Source organism: Haliotis rufescens, unplaced genomic scaffold (assembly GCF_023055435.1).
Source record: "Haliotis rufescens isolate VD_foot unplaced genomic scaffold, xgHalRufe1.0.p SCAF_41, whole genome shotgun sequence".
Classification (NCBI taxonomy): Eukaryota; Metazoa; Mollusca; class Gastropoda; order Lepetellida; family Haliotidae; genus Haliotis; species Haliotis rufescens.
Window position 1 is genome coordinate 1,121,585 of NW_025964124.1, and position 20,597 is coordinate 1,142,181.

General features: G+C 44.0%; 1 protein-coding gene across 1 annotated transcript in view; it reads right to left on the reverse strand.

The window, feature by feature from the left end:
- LOC124115113 (tetraspanin-1-like) overlaps positions 1-17,966 on the reverse strand; it is a 33,954-nt gene extending 15,988 nt beyond the window's left edge. The window contains exons 1-2 of the mRNA XM_048382812.1: positions 17,702-17,966; positions 8,719-9,024 (exon numbers count right to left, since the gene is read on the reverse strand). Of these exons, the coding sequence (XP_048238769.1) occupies positions 8,719-9,024; positions 17,702-17,758 (363 nt within the window). The 5' untranslated portion in view covers positions 17,759-17,966. The remainder of the gene's footprint in view (positions 1-8,718; positions 9,025-17,701) is intronic.
- Between the last annotated feature and the right edge of the window lie 2,631 nt (positions 17,967-20,597).

Consider the following 20,597-nt stretch of genomic DNA (forward strand, 5'->3'; position numbering starts at 1 on the left):
AACATGGCACAGGTTAGTGTTATAACAGTGATATCAACCAGGAATACACAATACTGTGGGGAAACATGGCAGAGGTTAGTGTGATAACAGTGATAACAACCAGGAATACACAATATTGTGGGGACAAACATTACAGAGGTTATGGTGATAACAGTGATAACAACCAGGAATACACAATACTGTGGGGAAACATGGCAGAGGTTAGTGTGATAACAGTGATAACAACCAGGAATACACAATATTGTGGGGACAAACATTACAGAGGTTATGGTGATAACAGTAATAACAACCAGGAATACACAATACTGTGGGGAAACATGGCAGAGGTTATGGTGATAACAGTGATAACAACCAGGAATACACAATACTGTGGGAAAACATCACAGAGGTTAGTGTGATAACAGTGATAACAACCAGGAATACACAATACTGTGGGAAAACATCACAGAGGTTATGGTGATAACAGTGATAACAACCAGGAATAAACAATACTGTGGGAAAACACAACAGAGGTTAGTGTGATAACAATGATAACAACCAGGAACATACAATACTGTGGGAAAACACGGCAGAGGTTTGTGTGATAACAATGATAACAACCAGGAAAATACAATACTGTGGGGAAACACGGCAGAGGTTATGGTGATAACAGTGATAACAACCAGGAATACACAATACTGTGGGAAAACATCACAGAGGTTATGGTGATAACAGTGATAACAACCAGGAATACACAATATTGTGGGGACAAACATCACAGAGGTTATGGTGATAACAGTGATAACAACCAGGAATACACAATATTGTGGGAAAACATCACAGAGGTTAGTGTGATAACAGTGATAACAACCAGGAATACACAATACTGTGGGAAAACACGGCAGAGGTTAGTGTGATAACAGTGATAACAACCAGGAATACACAATACTGTGGAAAAACATCACAGAGGTTATGGTGATAACAGTGATAACAACCAGGAATACACAATACTGTGGGAAAACATCACAGAGGTTATGGTGATAACAGTGATAACAACCAGGAATACACAATACTGTGGGAAAACATCACAGAGGTTATGGTGATAACAACCAGGAATACACAATACTGTGGGAAAACATCACAGAGGTTAGTGTGATAACAGTGAAAACAACCAGGAATACACAATACTGTGAGAAAACATCACAGAGGTTATGGTGATAACAGTGATAACAACCAGGAATACACAATACTGTGGGAAAACATCACAGAGGTTATGGTGATAACAGTGATAACAACCAGGAATACACAATACTGTGGGAAAACACGGCAGAGGTTAGTGTGATAACAGTGATAACAACCAGGAATACACAATACTGTGGGAAAACATCACAGAGGTTATGGTGATAACAGTGATAACAACCAGGAATACACAATACTGTGGGAAAACATCACAGAGGTTATGGTGATAACAGTGATAACAACCAGGAATACACAATACTGTGGGAAAACATCACAGAGGTTATGGTGATAACAGTGATAACAACCAGGAATACACAATACTGTGGGAAAACACGGCAGAGGTTAGTGTGATAACAGTGATAACAACCAGGAATACACAATACTGTGGGAAAACATCACAGAGGTTATGGTGATAACAGTGATAACAACCAGGAATACACAATACTGTGGGAAAACATCACAGAGGTTATGGTGATAACAGTGATAACAACCAGGAATACACAATACTGTGGGGACAAACATCACAGAGGTTATGGTGATAACAGTGATAACAACCAGGAATACACAATACTGTGGGAAAACATCACAGAGGTTAGTGTGATAACAGTGATAACAACCAGGAATACACAATACTGTGGGAAAACATCACAGAGGTTATGGTGATAACAGTGATAACAACCAGGAATACACAATACTGTGGGAAAACATCACAGAGGTTATGGTGATAACAGTGATAACAACCAGGAATACACAATACTGTGGGAAAACACGGCAGAGGTTAGTGTAATAACAGTGATAACAACCAGGAATACACAATACTGTGGGAAAACATCACAGAGGTTATGGTGATAACAGTGATAACAACCAGGAATACACAATACTGTGGGAAAACATCACAGAGGTTAGTGTGATAACAGTGATAACAACCAGGAATACACAATACTGTGGGAAAACACGGCAGAGGTTAGTGTGATAACAGTGATAACAACCAGGAATACACAATACTGTGGGAAAACATCACAGAGGTTATGGTGATAACAGTGATAACAACCAGGAATACACAATACTGTGGGAAAACATCACAGAGGTTATGGTGATAACAGTGATAACAACCAGGAATACACAATACTGTGGGAAAACATCACAGAGGTTATGGTGATAACAGTGATAACAACCAGGAATACACAATACTGTGGGGAAACATGGCACAGGTTAGTGTTATAACAGTGATATCAACCAGGAATACACAATACTGTGGGGAAACATGGCAGAGGTTAGTGTGATAACAGTGATAACAACCAGGAATACACAATATTGTGGGGACAAACATTACAGAGGTTATGGTGATAACAGTGATAACAACCAGGAATACACAATACTGTGGGGAAACATGGCAGAGGTTAGTGTGATAACAGTGATAACAACCAGGAATACACAATATTGTGGGGACAAACATTACAGAGGTTATGGTGATAACAGTAATAACAACCAGGAATACACAATACTGTGGGGAAACATGGCAGAGGTTATGGTGATAACAGTGATAACAACCAGGAATACACAATACTGTGGGAAAACATCACAGAGGTTAGTGTGATAACAGTGATAACAACCAGGAATACACAATACTGTGGGAAAACATCACAGAGGTTAGTGTGATAACAGTGATAACAACCAGGAATAAACGATACTGTGGGAAAACACAACAGAGGTTAGTGTGATAACAATGATAACAACCAGGAACATACAATACTGTGGGAAAACACGGCAGAGGTTTGTGTGATAACAATGATAACAACCAGGAAAATACAATACTGTGGGGAAACACGGCAGAGGTTATGGTGATAACAGTGATAACAACCAGGAATACACAATACTGTGGGAAAACATCACAGAGGTTATGGTGATAACAGTGATAACAACCAGGAATACACAATATTGTGGGGACAAACATCACAGAGGTTATGGTGATAACAGTGATAACAACCAGGAATACACAATATTGTGGGAAAACATCACAGAGGTTAGTGTGATAACAGTGATAACAACCAGGAATACACAATACTGTGGGAAAACACGGCAGAGGTTAGTGTGATAACAGTGATAACAACCAGGAATACACAATACTGTGGAAAAACATCACAGAGGTTATGGTGATAACAGTGATAACAACCAGGAATACACAATACTGTGGGAAAACATCACAGAGGTTATGGTGATAACAGTGATAACAACCAGGAATACACAATACTGTGGGAAAACATCACAGAGGTTATGGTGATAACAACCAGGAATACACAATACTGTGGGAAAACATCACAGAGGTTAGTGTGATAACAGTGAAAACAACCAGGAATACACAATACTGTGAGAAAACATCACAGAGGTTATGGTGATAACAGTGATAACAACCAGGAATACACAATACTGTGGGAAAACATCACAGAGGTTATGGTGATAACAGTGATAACAACCAGGAATACACAATACTGTGGGAAAACACGGCAGAGGTTAGTGTGATAACAGTGATAACAACCAGGAATACACAATACTGTGGGAAAACATCACAGAGGTTATGGTGATAACAGTGATAACAACCAGGAATACACAATACTGTGGGAAAACATCACAGAGGTTATGGTGATAACAGTGATAACAACCAGGAATACACAATACTGTGGGAAAACATCACAGAGGTTATGGTGATAACAGTGATAACAACCAGGAATACACAATACTGTGGGAAAACACGGCAGAGGTTAGTGTGATAACAGTGATAACAACCAGGAATACACAATACTGTGGGAAAACATCACAGAGGTTATGGTGATAACAGTGATAACAACCAGGAATACACAATACTGTGGGAAAACATCACAGAGGTTAGTGTGATAACAGTGATAACAACCAGGAATACACAATACTGTGGGAAAACATCACAGAGGTTATGGTGATAACAGTGATAACAACCAGGAATACACAATACTGTGGGAAAACATCACAGAGGTTATGGTGATAACAGTGATAACAACCAGGAATACACAATACTGTGGGAAAACACGGTAGAGGTTAGTGTAATAACAGTGATAACAACCAGGAATACACAATACTGTGGGAAAACATCACAGAGGTTATGGTGATAACAGTGATAACAACCAGGAATACACAATACTGTGGGAAAACATCACAGAGGTTATGGTGATAACAGTGATAACAACCAGGAATACACAATATTGTGGGAAAACACGGCAGAGGTTAGTGTGATAACAGTGATAACAACCAGGAATACACAATACTGTGGGAAAACATCACAGAGGTTATGGTGATAACAGTGATAACAACCAGGAATACACAATACTGTGGGAAAACATCACAGAGGTTATGGTGATAACAGTGATAACAACCAGGAATACACAATACTGTGGGAAAACATCACAGAGGTTATGGTGATAACAGTGATAACAACCAGGAATACACAATACTGTGGGAAAACACGGCAGAGGTTAGTGTGATAACAGTGATAACAACCAGGAATACACAATACTGTGGGAAAACATCACAGAGGTTATGGTGATAACAGTGATAACAACCAGGAATACACAATACTGTGGGAAAACATCACAGAGGTTAGTGTGATAACAGTGATAACAACCAGGAATACACAATACTGTGGGAAAACATCACAGAGGTTATGGTGATAACAGTGATAACAACCAGGAATACACAATACTGTGGGAAAACATCACAGAGGTTATGGTGATAACAGTGATAACAACCAGGAATACACAATACTGTGGGAAAACACGGCAGAGGTTAGTGTAATAACAGTGATAACAACCAGGAATACACAATACTGTGGGAAAACATCACAGAGGTTATGGTGATAACAGTGATAACAACCAGGAATACACAATACTGTGGGAAAACATCACAGAGGTTATGGTGATAACAGTGATAACAACCAGGAATACACAATACTGTTGGAAAACATCACAGAGGTTATGGTGATAACAGTGAAAACAACCAGGAATACACAATACTGTGGGAAAACATCACAGAGGTTATGGTGATAACAGTGATAACAACCAGGAATACACAATACTGTGGGAAAACATCACAGAGGTTATGGTGATAACAGTGATAACAACCAGGAATACACAATACTGTGGGAAAACAGGGCAGAGGTTAGTGTGATAACAGTGATAACAACCAGGAATACACAATACTGTGGGAAAACATCACAGAGGTTAGTGTGATAACAGTGATAACAACCAGGAATACACAATACTGTGGGAAAACATCACAGAGGTTATGGTGATAACAGTGATAACAACCAGGAATACACAATACTGTGGGAAAACATCACAGAGGTTATGGTGATAACAGTGATAACAACCAGGAATACACAATACTGTGGGAAAACATCACAGAGGTTATGGTGATAACAGTGATAACAACCAGGAATACACAATACTGTGGGGACAAACATCACAGAGGTTATGGTGATAACAGTGATAACAACCAGGAATACACAATACTGTGGGAAAACATCACAGAGGTTATGGTGATAACAGTGATAACAACCAGGAATACACAATATTGTGGGGACAAACATCACAGAAGTTATGGTGATAACAGTGATAACAACCAGGAATACACAATATTGTGAGAAAACATCACAGAGGTTAGTGTGATAACAGTGATAACAACCAGGAATACACAATACTGTGGGAAAACACGGCAGAGGTTAGTGTGATAACAGTGATAACAACCAGGAATACACAATACTGTGGAAAAACATCACAGAGGTTATGGTGATAACAGTGATAACAACCAGGAATACACAATACTGTGGGAAAACATCACAGAGGTTATGGTGATAACAGTGATAACAACCAGGAATACACAATACTGTGGGAAAACATCACAGAGGTTATGGTGATAACAACCAGGAATACACAATACTGTGGGAAAACATCACAGAGGTTAGTGTGATAACAGTGAAAACAACCAGGAATACACAATACTGTGAGAAAACATCACAGAGGTTATGGTGATAACAGTGATAACAACCAGGAATACACAATACTGTGGGAAAACATCACAGAGGTTATGGTGATAACAGTGATAACAACCAGGAATACACAATACTGTGGGAAAACACGGCAGAGGTTAGTGTGATAACAGTGATAACAACCAGGAATACACAATACTGTGGGAAAACATCACAGAGGTTATGGTGATAACAGTGATAACAACCAGGAATACACAATACTGTGGGAAAACATCACAGAGGTTATGGTGATAACAGTGATAACAACCAGGAATACACAATACTGTGGGAAAACATCACAGAGGTTATGGTGATAACAGTGATAACAACCAGGAATACACAATACTGTGGGAAAACATCACAGAGGTTATGGTGATAACAGTGATAACAACCAGGAATACACAATACTGTGGGAAAACACGGCAGAGGTTAGTGTGATAACAGTGATAACAACCAGGAATACACAATACTGTGGGAAAACATCACAGAGGTTATGGTGATAACAGTGATAACAACCAGGAATACACAATACTGTGGGAAAACATCACAGAGGTTATGGTGATAACAGTGATAACAACCAGGAATACACAATACTGTGGGAAAACATCACAGAGGTTATGGTGATAACAGTGATAACAACCAGGAATACACAATACTGTGGGAAAACATCACAGAGGTTATGGTGATAACAGTGATAACAACCAGGAATACACAATACTGTGGGGACAAACATCACAGAGGTTATGGTGATAACAGTGATAACAACCAGGAATACACAATACTGTGGGAAAACATCACAGAGGTTAGTGTGATAACAGTGATAACAACCAGGAATACACAATACTGTGGGAAAACATCACAGAGGTTATGGTGATAACAGTGATAACAACCAGGAATACACAATACTGTGGGAAAACATCACAGAGGTTATGGTGATAACAGTGAAAACAACCAGGAATACACAATACTGTGGGAAAACATCACAGAGGTTATGGTGATAACAGTGATAACAACCAGGAATACACAATACTGTGGGAAAACATCACAGAGGTTATGGTGATAACAGTGATAACAACCAGGAATACACAATACTGTGGGAAAACACGGCAGAGGTTAGTGTGATAACAGTGATAACAACCAGGAATACACAATACTGTGGGAAAACATCACAGAGGTTAGTGTGATAACAGTGATAACAACCAGGAATACACAATACTGTGGGAAAACATCACAGAGGTTATGGTGATAACAGTGATAACAACCAGGAATACACAATACTGTGGGAAAACATCACAGAGGTTATGGTGATAACAGTGATAACAACCAGGAATACACAATACTGTGGGAAAACATCACAGAGGTTATGGTGATAACAGTGATAACAACCAGGAATACACAATACTGTGGGGACAAACATCACAGAGGTTATGGTGATAACAGTGATAACAACCAGGAATACACAATACTGTGGGAAAACATCACAGAGGTTAGTGTGATAACAGTGATAACAACCAGGAATACACAATACTGTGGGAAAACATCACAGAGGTTATGGTGATAACAGTGATAACAACCAGGAATACACAATACTGTGGGAAAACATCACAGAGGTTATGGTGATAACAGTGATAACAACCAGGAACATACAGTACTGTTAAGAGTAGCACGACGGATGCAAGGATGATAACAGTGATACCAGCTTGAAAAATACGGCACTAGGGGGAATCGTCAACTGTTTGATAGATGTACACCCTGCGTTTACAGAGAAACAAAGTGGACTTGAATAGGTAGCTAGGACAGCCAATTAACCAGAACCTTGTCTCAACAGGGAATACTGTCTAACACCATATTAGTCGCAAAGTTTAAGGAACCATTACCAGTCATTTCGGCTTGGTACAATTAGGAGATCCACATGACTTTTCAGATTTGCGAGCGTTACTGAAATTTGATACTCGTACACTTCATTGGGCGCAAGATATTTCAAACGTTCGCATTTCAACGCCTGTAAATCGGAACATACATATCAGCCCTCTCGGTTGTTAAACTGAAGAATATGAAAACAAAAACTTTTTATCTGATACATATCAACTGCATCATATCATTGGCCAGTTTTCGCAACATGATACCTATCAGCATGAATACTCAGTTTCAAGATTTCTCGGCTCAATATACCATTTATCAACGTTTCAAACTCTCCTCGTTTTACATTCAGAGTGACGTATGCGTGTGAGGAACGATTACCACTCTGTCATAACTCTCTTCAAAATCTGTTTTTGTCAAAAGAATTACCAGTAAGAGTTGCTGATAGTGAGAACACAGTGAGATAATGATAACTCCTTTTACGCAATGACTGTACCCATCTGACGTGACAGATCACACACTCGTCCTTGGAGGAGCTGTCACGCGATTCTGTATAGGTCTGCATGATAATGACGATAACCTCTTACCAAAACGAGGAAGCATTTAGACTTGCAACATCCCCCTAGCAGACCGGAACCGGAAATGACGATGAAGCTTGAGCTGACAGCAATGAGAGGCATACTGATATTCTGGATGAGCTCTTTGATCATCGTCTTTATTTCATCTGCTGAGATGCTGGTCTTGAAGGCGGCTGGCAGGTGCTCCCCGGCGGACTGCTTGAGCGAGTCCAGTGCACCCTTCACCATGTCTGTCACCATCCCCAGCATGTCGTCCAGGATCTCCTGGTTGTACTCCACCAGCATCCCGACCACCAGCAGCCCGATAGACAGCAGCTGTAGGAGAGTGAGTGAGTGAGTCAGTGACAAGCAGCCCGATAGACAGCAGCTGTAGGAGAGTGAGTGAGTGAGTCAGTGACAAGCAGCCCGATAGACAGCAGCTGTAGCAGAGTGAGTGAGTGAGTCAGTGACAAGCAGCCCGATAGACAGCAGCTGTAGCAGAGTGAGTGAGTGACTGAGTCAGTGACAAGCAGCCCGATAGACAGCAGCTGTAGCAGAGTGAGTGAGTGAGTGAGTGAGTGAGTGACAAGCAGCCCGACAGACAGCAGCTGTAGCAGAGTGAGTGAGTGAGTGAGTGACAAGCAGCCCGATAGACAGCAGCTGTAGCAGAGTGAGTGAGTGAGTCAGTGACAAGCAGCCCGATAGACAGCAGCTGTAGCAGAGTGATTGAGTGAGTCAGTGACCAGCAGCCCGATAGACAGCAGCTGTAGCAGAGTGAGTGAGTGAGTCAGTGACAAGCAGCCCGATAGACAGCAGCTGTAGCAGAGTGAGTGAGTGAGTGAGTCAGTGACAAGCAGCCCGATAGACAGCAGCTGTAGCAGAGTGAGTGAGTGAGTGAGTCAGTGACAAGCAGCTCGACAGACAGCAGCTGTAGCAGAGTGAGTGAGTGAGTGAGTGACAAGCAGCCCGATAGACAGCAGCTGTAGCAGAGTGAGTGAGTGAGTCAGTGACAAGCAGCCCGATAGACAGCAGCTGTAGCAGAGTGATTGAGTGAGTCAGTGACAAGCAGCCCGATAGACAGCAGCTGTAGCAGAGTGATTGAGTGAGTCAGTGACAAGCAGCCCGATAGACAGCAGCTGTAGGAGAGTGAGTGAGTGAGTGAGTGAGTGAGTGAGTGAGTCAGTGAGTCAGTGAGTCAGTGAGTCAGTGACCAGCAGCCCGACAGACAGCAGCTGTAGCAGAGTGAGTGAGTGAGTGAGTCAGTGACAAGCAGCCCGATAGACAGCAGCTGTAGCAGAGTGATTGAGTGAGTCAGTGACAAGCAGCCCGATAGACAGCAGCTGTAGCAGAGTGAGTGAGTGAGTGAGTGACCAGCAGCCGGATAGACAGCAGCTGTAGCAGAGTGATTGAGTGAGTCAGTGACCAGCAGCCCGATAGACAGCAGCTGTAGCAGAGTGAGTGAGTGAGTCAGTGACAAGCAGCCCGATAGACAGCAGCTGTAGCAGAGTGAGTGAGTGAGTGATTGACCAGCAGCCCGATAGACAGCAGCTGTAGGAGAGTGAGTGAGTCAGTGACCAGCAGCCGGATAGACAGCAGCTGTAGGAGAGTGAGTGAGTGAGTGAGTGAGTGACCAGGAGGCCGATAGACAGCAGCTGTAGCAGAGTGAGTGAGTGAGTCAGTGACAAGCAGCCCGATAGACAGCAGCTGTAGGAGAGTGAGTAAGTGAGTCAGTGACAAGCAGCCCGATAGACAGCAGCTGTAGGAGAGTGAGTGAGTGAGTCAGTGACAAGCAGCCCGATAGACAGCAGCTGTAGGAGAGTGAGTGAGTGAGTCAGTGACAAGCAGCCCGATAGACAGCAGCTGTAGGAGAGTGAGTGAGTGAGTCAGTGACAAGCAGCCCAATAGACAGCAGCTGTAGCAAAGTGAGTGAGTGAGTCAGTGACAAGCAGCCCGATAGACAGCAGCTGTAGGAGAGTGAGTGAGTGAGTCAGTGACAAGCAGCCCGATAGACAGCAGCTGTAGGAGAGTGATTGAGTGAGTCAGTGACAAGCAGCCCGATAGACAGCAGCTGTAGGAGAGTGAGTGAGTGAGTCAGTGACAAGCAGCCCGATAGACAGCAGCTGTAGGAGAGTGAGTGAGTGAGTGAGTGAGTGAGTGAGTGAGTGAGTGAGTGAGTGAGTGAGTGAGTGAGTGAATGAGTGAGTGAGTGGGTGAGTGAGTGAGTGAGCACTACAACAATAACATGACTGGGCTTCACACATTGTACCAATGTCGGGAATTGAACCCCGGTCTTCGTCGTGATGAGCGAACGCTTTAACCACTAGGCTACCCGACCGCCCCGCTGTAGGTCAGACAAGGTGTTAAACCAGTATAACAACCTCCCGGCCGATAGACATAGCTGTAGGATAGACAAGGTGTTAAACCAGTATAACAACCTGCCGACCAATAGACACCAGTTGTAGGATAGACAAGGTGTTAAACCAGGATAACAACCTGCCGACTTATAAACAACAGCTGTAGGATAGACAAGGTGTTAAACCAGTATAACAACCTGCCGGCCGATAGACAGCAGCTGTAGGACAGACAAGGTGTTAAACCAGTATAACAACCTGCCGGCCGATAGACAGCAGCTGTAGGACAGACAAAGTGTTAAACCAGTATAACAACCTCCAGGCCGATAGACACCAGCTGTAGGATAGACAAAGTGTTAAACCAGTATAACAACCTGCCGGCCGATAGACAGCAGCTGTAGGACAGACAAGGTGTTAAACCAGTATAACAACCTGCCGGCCGATAGACAGCAGCTGTAGGATAGACAAGGTGTTAAACCAGTATAACAACCTCCAGGCCGATAGACAGCAGCTGTAGGATAGACAAGGTGTTAAACCAGTATAACAACCTGCCGGCCGATAGACAGCAGCTGTAGGACAGACAAGGTGTTAAACCAGTATAACAACCTGCCGGCCGATAGACAGCAGCTGTAGGATAGACAAGGTGTTAAACCAGTATAACAACCTCCAGGCCGATAGACACCAGCTGTAGGATAGACAAAGTGTTAAACCAGTATAACAACCTGCCGGCCGATAGACAGCAGCTGTAGGATAGACAAGGTGTTAAACCAGTATAACAACCTGCCGGCCGATAGACACCAGCTGTAGGATAGACAAGGTGTTAAACCAGTATAACAACCTGCCGGCCGATAGACACCAGCTGTAGGACAGACAAGGTGTTAAACCAGTATAACAACCTGCCGGCCGATAGACACCAGCTGTAGGATAGACAAGGTGTTAAACCAGTATAACAACCTGCCGGCCGATAGACACCAGCTGTAGGACAGACAAGGTGTTAAACCAGTATAACAACCTGCCGGCCGATAGACACCAGCTGTAGGATAGACAAGGTGTTAAACCAGTATAACAACCTGCCGACCAATAGACACCAGGTGTAGGATAGACAAGGTGTTAAACCAGTATAACAACCTCCTGGCCGATAGACACCTGATGTAGGATAGACAAGGTGTTAAACCAGTATAACAACCTCCCGACCAATAGACACCAGCTGTAGGACAGACAAAGTGTTAAACCAGTATAACAACCTGCCGGCCGATAGACACCAGCTGTAGGTTAGACATCATATCACTTATGTAGCGTCGAGATTTGGACAGGCTAATTGTAGGATATCTATGAGTGGTTTTAACCAAATAAAGTATTGCCGTCGCCAGGACCCTCCCGGCTACACATTGCAACACCGCTGTCTAATGGTGTGGGGCCTTATGCATCGACGTGCACGAGATATGTGGGCTGTTAGTCCGTGTATATAAACGCTAATGTGATCGATTGTTTGAGCAAGATCAACAATGATGACGCGAAGAGTTCATTCCTGCATGCCCCCCATTGGTGTCAGTATGCCCCAACTCCAATACACCCCTAAAGCCAGGGTATGAAACTCCCAAAACTTTCAGCCAGTCCACAGGACTGGCTACCTGAAATACTTGCCAGCCCTGACCAAAACCCGCCTGCCCACAATAATCATATGTTTTTCAGGATAAGCTTACGGGGTTTCTTTTTGGTTACATTTGATCATTCATCTTTACATGTGAATTAATGCTTATTATCGGGAAATATTTAGAATATTTTCACATATGAAATATAACCCGACCGTCGGGCAGGGGAATTTGAAAATCTGGCAGCCCGAGTTGAAATCAACCCGTCTCGGACGGTCGGGCAGGCAGGTATTTCGAACACTGCTAAAGCCCAAGTCACACCAGGCTAGCGACCAGGTCACGACCTAGTTGCCATCGTAAAATGTTGGAATCGCGGGCAAATCGTATGAAGGGCGCACGGACTGATCGCAAAGGTCGTGGGTGATCGGCAGAGCAAAATCAGTCGCAGCAAGGTGGATTGTCATCTTCAAAACTTCTGACCTGCGATTCATAATCGTAAGAGGTCGCAGACAGGTCTTACATGCTTGTACCACCAGTCGCGCATGGAGGCACCACCAGTCATAATCGCGCTTCAAGAAGACGCACGATTGGTCGTGCTACTGGTCGTGCCACCTCACGATTGGTCGTGCTACTGGTCGTGCCACCTCACGATTGGTCGAGCTACTGGTCGTGCCACCTCACGATTGGTCGTGCTACTGGTCGTGCCACCTCACGATTGGTCGTGCTACTGGTCGTGCCACCTCACGATTGGTCGTGCTACTGGTCGTGCCACCTCACGATTGGTCGTGCTACTGGTCGTGCCACCTCACGATTGGTCGTGCTACTGGTCGTGCCACCTCACGATTGGTGGTACTACTGGTCGTGCCACCTCACGATTGGTCGTGCTACTGGTCGTGCCACCTCACGATTGGTGGTACTACCTATCGTACGACCTCACGATCGGTCGGTCAACCCGTCATGACCTGTCCCGACTGGTTGCAAGACCTAACGATTGGCATTCGTGACCAACTCGTGTTATTCCGGGACAAGCCGAATAGCGACTCGTGCCCCTCCCATGGCCATTTTTGCGACTGGGTTCCGTCTTAGCGCAAACGGGCATACCTAAAACAATTGTCAACTCGTTCCGTAATGGTTCACATATATTTCCCCATATTTTTATATATATTTCAGATGCAATTTAAAGCACATCGGGACTTTCGGAATTATGCACTATGATTGAATACATTTAACTGTGTCTTTGGTATATTTTTAGGTGCAAGACATATGTAAAATCAAAAATTAATTCTGAGGGATTATTTGACAAAGAACTCGAAATCATACGCGCATTCTGTTTGGTTTGTCGTATTTTCGCACATAACATTCATCGGTTGAGGACGAGTCTGCTTGCAGGTTACGGAAAGGGGCGAGTGGTGACGAATGAACGATTGGTGGTACCACCAGTCTTTAGTTCGCAGACCAGTGTATTTATATTTGGAGTGGCTTCTGAGGTTCAGGTCAATGTCCACTACGAGCCCCGAAGACAGCATTTCGCTTTGTTCGCACGACTGCCACGACTATTCGTACGATCGGTCGCTGATCGCCACCGCTAGTCGCACTATTACCTACGATTGAACTTGCGATCGATCTTCTCCAATCGTTGGCGATCGCACGACCACGCGTACCACAAATCGTACGATTAAGCTACAGTCACACAGACAATGCGACAGCGATTCAACCTCTTGGCGACTGATTTCCTTTTCGACCGACTGGCGATCGCTGAGACCGTTGCTCCTACTTCTGCCCATGTTTGGAATTAGGGTATGACCGACGACCAAACAGCGATAGGTTTTGCAACTTGTCAGTGATCAATCGGCAACTGTTCACCGCAGGTACGACGATATATTTGCAACTGGTTGAGACCGATCGGTGACTAGTCAGCGAATCTTTGGTGACTTGTTGAAACTGAACGAGGAGTTGTACGTGACTAGTTCTCGATCGATCACCGATCAAAACATAATGCATATAAAAAGGGTTTCTTTTCTGAATCAAATAATTTCTTTGCAAGTTGTCAAGATGTTACCAGCAGAACAGTCGCAGTTGCTCCCCGTGCAGAGAAAAAATCAAAATGCTGCAGTTGCTGCCATGATGATGTACAGAAGATTGAGAAGGACAAGGCGGAGGCAGTATTGGCTGAGATCTTGGATCGCAAGAAGGTCACAGCAAGGAGACTATAAGAATAAGATGGCAGAGCTGGGGAGAAAGTGGTGATTATGTGGGCTTCCTCAGAATGGATGCTGTCAACACATGGCCTCTCTGGCTCTTCCTCCTCATCAGTGTCCGCCTCTTCTTTTGTTGAGATGTTGTTGGCTCTGGCTCCATCGTAGCAGACCTGTGCATCACAGCAGGTGTCTCTATTGTATCTTCTACAATTTCTGGTTCTTTTGTGTTCCTGCCTTTACGGACCAAAGTGATGACTGAAAATTGACTTTCTGAGTACTTAAGACAAAATGATGCTGTGATGCACAGACAGGCCTATAGACGGTGACATGCTGCACACCAAACGGCGAATGATCGACGCACGCCTGGAAACCTCTTTGCAACCGATCGACAACCAGTCACCGATGAAGCGCCGGTCTATCACCGCCTCATCTCTGATCAATCACCGATAGGTAACCAATAGAGTTAACACCCTTGTGTAGACGAAACCGATCGCCGCACAGTGGAAAACATGATCCGGTGTGACTTTGGCTTAGCTGCGACTGCTTGCTTTGTTAACACCCATCAGTGCCAGTGGGTTTCTTCAAACTGGTAAACGCGCATAACTTGTGTCTGTTCTATTCACGGTGACTAACGTGATGGGATGGTCACGGTGACTAACGTGATGGAATGGCCACGATGATTTACGTGATGGGATGGTCACGGTGACTAACGTGATGGGATGGTCACGGTGTCTAACGTGATGGGATGGTCACGGTGACTAACGTGATTGGGTGGTCACGGTGACTAACGTGATGGGATGGTCACGGTGACTAACGTGATGGGATGGTCACGGTGACTAACGTGATGGGATGGTCACGGTGACTAACGTGATGGGATGGTCACGGTGACTAACGTGATGGGATGGCCACGGTGTCTAGCGTGATGGGATGGTCACGGTGGCTAACGTGATTGGGTGGTCACGGTGACTAACGTGATGGGATGGTCACGGTGACTAACGTGATGGGATGGTCACGGTGACTAACGTGATTGGGTGGTCACGGTGACTAACGTGATGGGATGGTCACGGTGACTAACGTGATGGGATGGTCACGGTGACTAACGTGATTGGGTGGTCACGGTGACTAACGTGATGGGATGGTCACGGTGACTAACGTGATGGGATGGTCGAGGTGACTAACGTGATGGGATGGTCACGGTGACTAACGTGATTGGGTGGTCACGGTGACTAACGTGATGGGATGGTCACGGTGACTAACGTGATGGGATGGTCACGGTGACTAACGTGATGGGATGGTCACGGTGACTAACGTGATGGGATGGTCACGGTGGCTAACGTGATGGGATGGTCACGGTGACTAACGTGATGGGATGGTCATGGTGGCTAACGTGATGGTGACCTGGTTGATTGCGGGTCGTCGTGCCCAGTCGGTGTCGCAATAACTAGATCGTCGGGACATACTTCTTAATAAGCATCATAGTAACCGTCAACGATGTATTGCAATAGTCACCGTCGTGTGCCGGACAATGTGGAATGCATGATTTCATAGTGAATATTTACATTTGTAAGACATGATGTTCATGGTGTTTTGTTTATTTGTAAACAGAGAATTGAGATCTTTGTGTTTCAATATTGGGAATATTATATGTCTGGAATATAATTATTATATTTTTACACGAGCCTCTGGAATAGGTCTCCAGCACTCTACTGCCGGTCGTGAGATGAGATTAAAATGACTATATTCTCTTTTTGCGGTGACGATATTGATGCTGTAATAACTGACTTGGGAACTCCTGAAGCATTGTCTACAAGTACAGTAAACTACGGTTATAACGAACTCAAAGGGACTACTAATTTTAGTTCGTTATAACCGTAATTCGTTATAAGCATATATACAGCATAACTACAGCATATAGTCGGGACTAAAAAGTTAGTTCGTTATATCCGTTAGTTCGTTATAAGCGTGTTCGTTATAACCGTAGTTTACTGTAGTGTATTTACCAACTGCGAGGTTGATATACATAATAAACTAAGACTGACAGATGCACAAGATGGATTTTCAATGACGATGTGCTAAGACTGACAATTGGTACCTCCCTTTAAGTGACTAGGTGACTCGGCGGTCAGGTTCGGGAACCTGGTCGATGCGCTGATTTTCCCTCGATTGTACGTCGGTTGTACGTCGGCTGTACATCTGTTGTACGTCGGTTGTACGTCGGTTGTATGTCGGTTGTACATCGGTTGTACGTCGGTTGTACGTCGGTTGTACGTCGGTTGTACGTCGGCTGTACATCGGTTGTACCTCGGTTGTACATCGGTTGTACGTCGGCTGTACGTCGGTTGTACATCGGTTGTACGTCGGCTATACATCGGTTGTACGTCGGTTGTACGTCGGCTGTACATCGGTTGTAAGTCGGCTGTACATCGGTTGTACGTCGGCTGTACATCGGTTGTACGTCGGCTGTACATCGGTTGTACGTCGGCTGTACATCGGTTGTACGTCGGTTGTATGTCGGTTGTACGTCGGCTGTACATCGGTTGTACGTCGGTTGTACGTCGGCTGTACATCAGTTGTACGTCGGTTGTACGTCGGTTGTAAATCGGTTGTGTATCGATTGTACGTAGGTTGACGTAGGTTATGAATCGGTTGTGCGTCGATTATGCGTCGGTTGTGCGTCGATTGTACGTCGGTTGTATGTCGGTTGTGTGTCGACCTTGCATCGTATCCGGCGGCGTGGGAAATTGTTCATATTATCAATGACTGTTTTAGTTGATCAAGACTCGGTTATTTGTAGTGATATAGCTTGGAAACTTTCGATTACAGTGTAAACCCACTAATAAACGAAAAGGGTTGAATCACGACCCATACTCACCAGGAACGAGCTGTTGAGACTAACTATAGCCGTCCTGCCCATGCCGGCGAACCCCATGATGTCGTCACTGTTGTCGTCCCTGGATGTACCTGCAGCAGCTGGTCCTCGTCAAAAGGATGACACACACTTCATCTTAGTGAGTAGCATCTCCCAGTACATTTGTCCCAGTCGAAAACTCCCCAACCCTCGAGTCAGCCTGGGACCGTCAGGAAAGTTCTGTGGTCAATCTTGTAGCACGATCACGCTCGGGTGTGTTTGTTCAAGGCTCAATCGCCGCCATTACAAGTTCACAGTAAGATAAAATCAGCACGTTCAAAGCAAGCATATTATTTTCTAGTGGTCGCTAATTGTGATTTACAAGTTCGACGTGTAACCGTATACCTGTATATTCAATATTTATGAAGCGGCTTTCACTCGGGCCGATGTATCGATAGCGCGCTGTATCGGCAGGCTATAATTACGCTTTTACAGACGTAATTTCCTCCGGCAGATTAAATAGCTGCAGTGACAGCATAAAACCCGCCCTTATGAAGTATTTAAGCGATATACCAAAATAAGATAAATAGTAAATTCTAAAGGTTTTAATGTTTTAATACGCATAGCTGTTGTTTACAAATTCAGCGTTGAACAAATTTCCTTTGTGGGATATCACAGTGCTTTGCATGCATATTTTTAAAGTGTATTTTAGTTAAATTGATCTCCTATTTTAATTAAGTCATCCTTTAATTTTTTTTTATTTCCAGTTGTTTCTGTAGTGAGTAAGTATAAGATATACGGTTGAACAACTTCTTTATTACAATTAGGAGCGACGATTCGGTGTAGGTTCTAACACTGTTATCAAGTGATCACTTGCTTGATAACGGTGCTAGAGCCTACTCTGAGTGGGTATGGTTTTACGCCGCTTTTAGCAATATTCCAGCAATATCACGGTGGGAAACCCCAGAAATGGGCTTTACACATTGTTCTCATGTCGGGAATCGAACCCGGGTCTTCGGCGTGACGAGCGAACGCTTTAACCACTAGGCTACCCGACCGCCCCTAGAACCTACTCTGAAACGTCGTTCCTTATTGTAATAAAGAAGTTGTTCATCAATATATGTTTTGCTTACTGTATACTCCAACTTCTAAATACCCCTCAAAGACGTTACTGTAGTGGTTCATGTAGCGATTCGCTGTGTAGAGTTGCGTCCCTTGGACACGCCAGAAACCTATGGTCGTGGGTTTGAATCCCGGTTCGACCCGATTATGTTTCTAGGTTTGTCAGCACCATACCCGTGCTCGTGGGTTTCACCGAAGTGGTAAACGTCTGATACCTGCATCACTTCGGGCTTTCCTCCCACATTAAGCTGACACGCCGTGATATAACTGGAATACTGTTAAAAGCGGCGTTAAACCCAACTCACTCACTCACTCTTGTGTTTCTGTATTTTGTATTATATTTCTGTATGTAGTGGTAAGTATTACCAATATGACAATAAAACAGACACTAATATATTGTGATGTAAGTACATACTCCCACCCACGCACATACACAAACTCATACGTTTTACATTTCTATTGTTATACTAATCTTCTATTTCGTGTTTAACGCCGCAGTCTGCAATATTCCAGCTGTATGACAGTAGTCGGTGAATAGTGAAGTCTGGGCAAGACAAACCAGTGATTGCTATTATGAACAACGTACCAAACCCCTGAGGTTGACGCACTCAACCGAGTCATCTGGTGTGAATATGATTTTACGCCGCTTTTATCAATCTCCCAGAAATGATCTTGGCACATTGTGCCCATGTGAGGAATGGAACCCGGGTCTTTGGTGTGATGAGCAAACACTTTAACCACACGGCTACTCCACCTCACTCACAAAGCCTGGCGAACTGACCCATATAGTCCAGAATATAAAGTGGTACACCAATTATATTTTATTTCTAGAACAGAACTGAGAAAATGAAAAAAATCTTTATTGGTATACTCATGGCAAAACAGTGATATATTTTAACTTAGAAATATATATATAATAAATCATCTAGAATGTAAATGTGGACGGAACGTTAGTAGTGGCTCAGATACACCCATTCCCCGAGTAGCCTGCGTCTCCATGCCGTTATGACACTTGACATTTGATATTATACCCTGGATCACCGAAGATGGCGTACATCACGGATCACAAAGTAGATAGAACAGTGACGCCTGACCAATATAAGAACTTGTTGTGGGACAGGAATACCAGAAAACAGGGGAAAACAAGACCCAGATAAAATAGAATATTTCTAAAACAATATCAGTGACTATATGTATTACTGCATTGTGCATGTTTCTGTATTTTACGGTTAGGTTCTGCCAGGTTGGTCTGTAAATGAAGTCATGTGTTGGTCGGACCCAGGAATAGTTGTGACTAAACATAGCTTTGGAGTGCTTAAAGCATCTGATTTTGAAACACATGTAAAATCGTTCAGAACATTATAACACTATACATAGCAAGCGGTGACGTCACAGGGAGTTGTTCACCGGGACAAAACGTCACAGAATCACACAGGGCGGGCATCTTCAGGGTGTGGATGCAGGACGCGCGAACCAGGTAGCATGTTCGCATCACAGGCTAACTGAAGCCATTTGGTTTGTAAATCTGTATACATATACGAGCACTGACAGTTTTCTGACCTTGGAATCTGAAGAGGAATGTCAGTAATACCGCAACCACCAAGTTGGTGTAGGGCGGACGGAGAATGTTTGTTTGTTTGTTTGTTGTTAAACGCCGCACTCAGCAATATTCAAGCTATATGACGGCGGTCTGTAAAATAATCGAGTCTGGACCAGACAGTCCAGTGATTGACATCATGAGCATCGATCCACGCAATTGGGATCGATGACATGTATCAACAAAGTCGGCGAGCCTGAC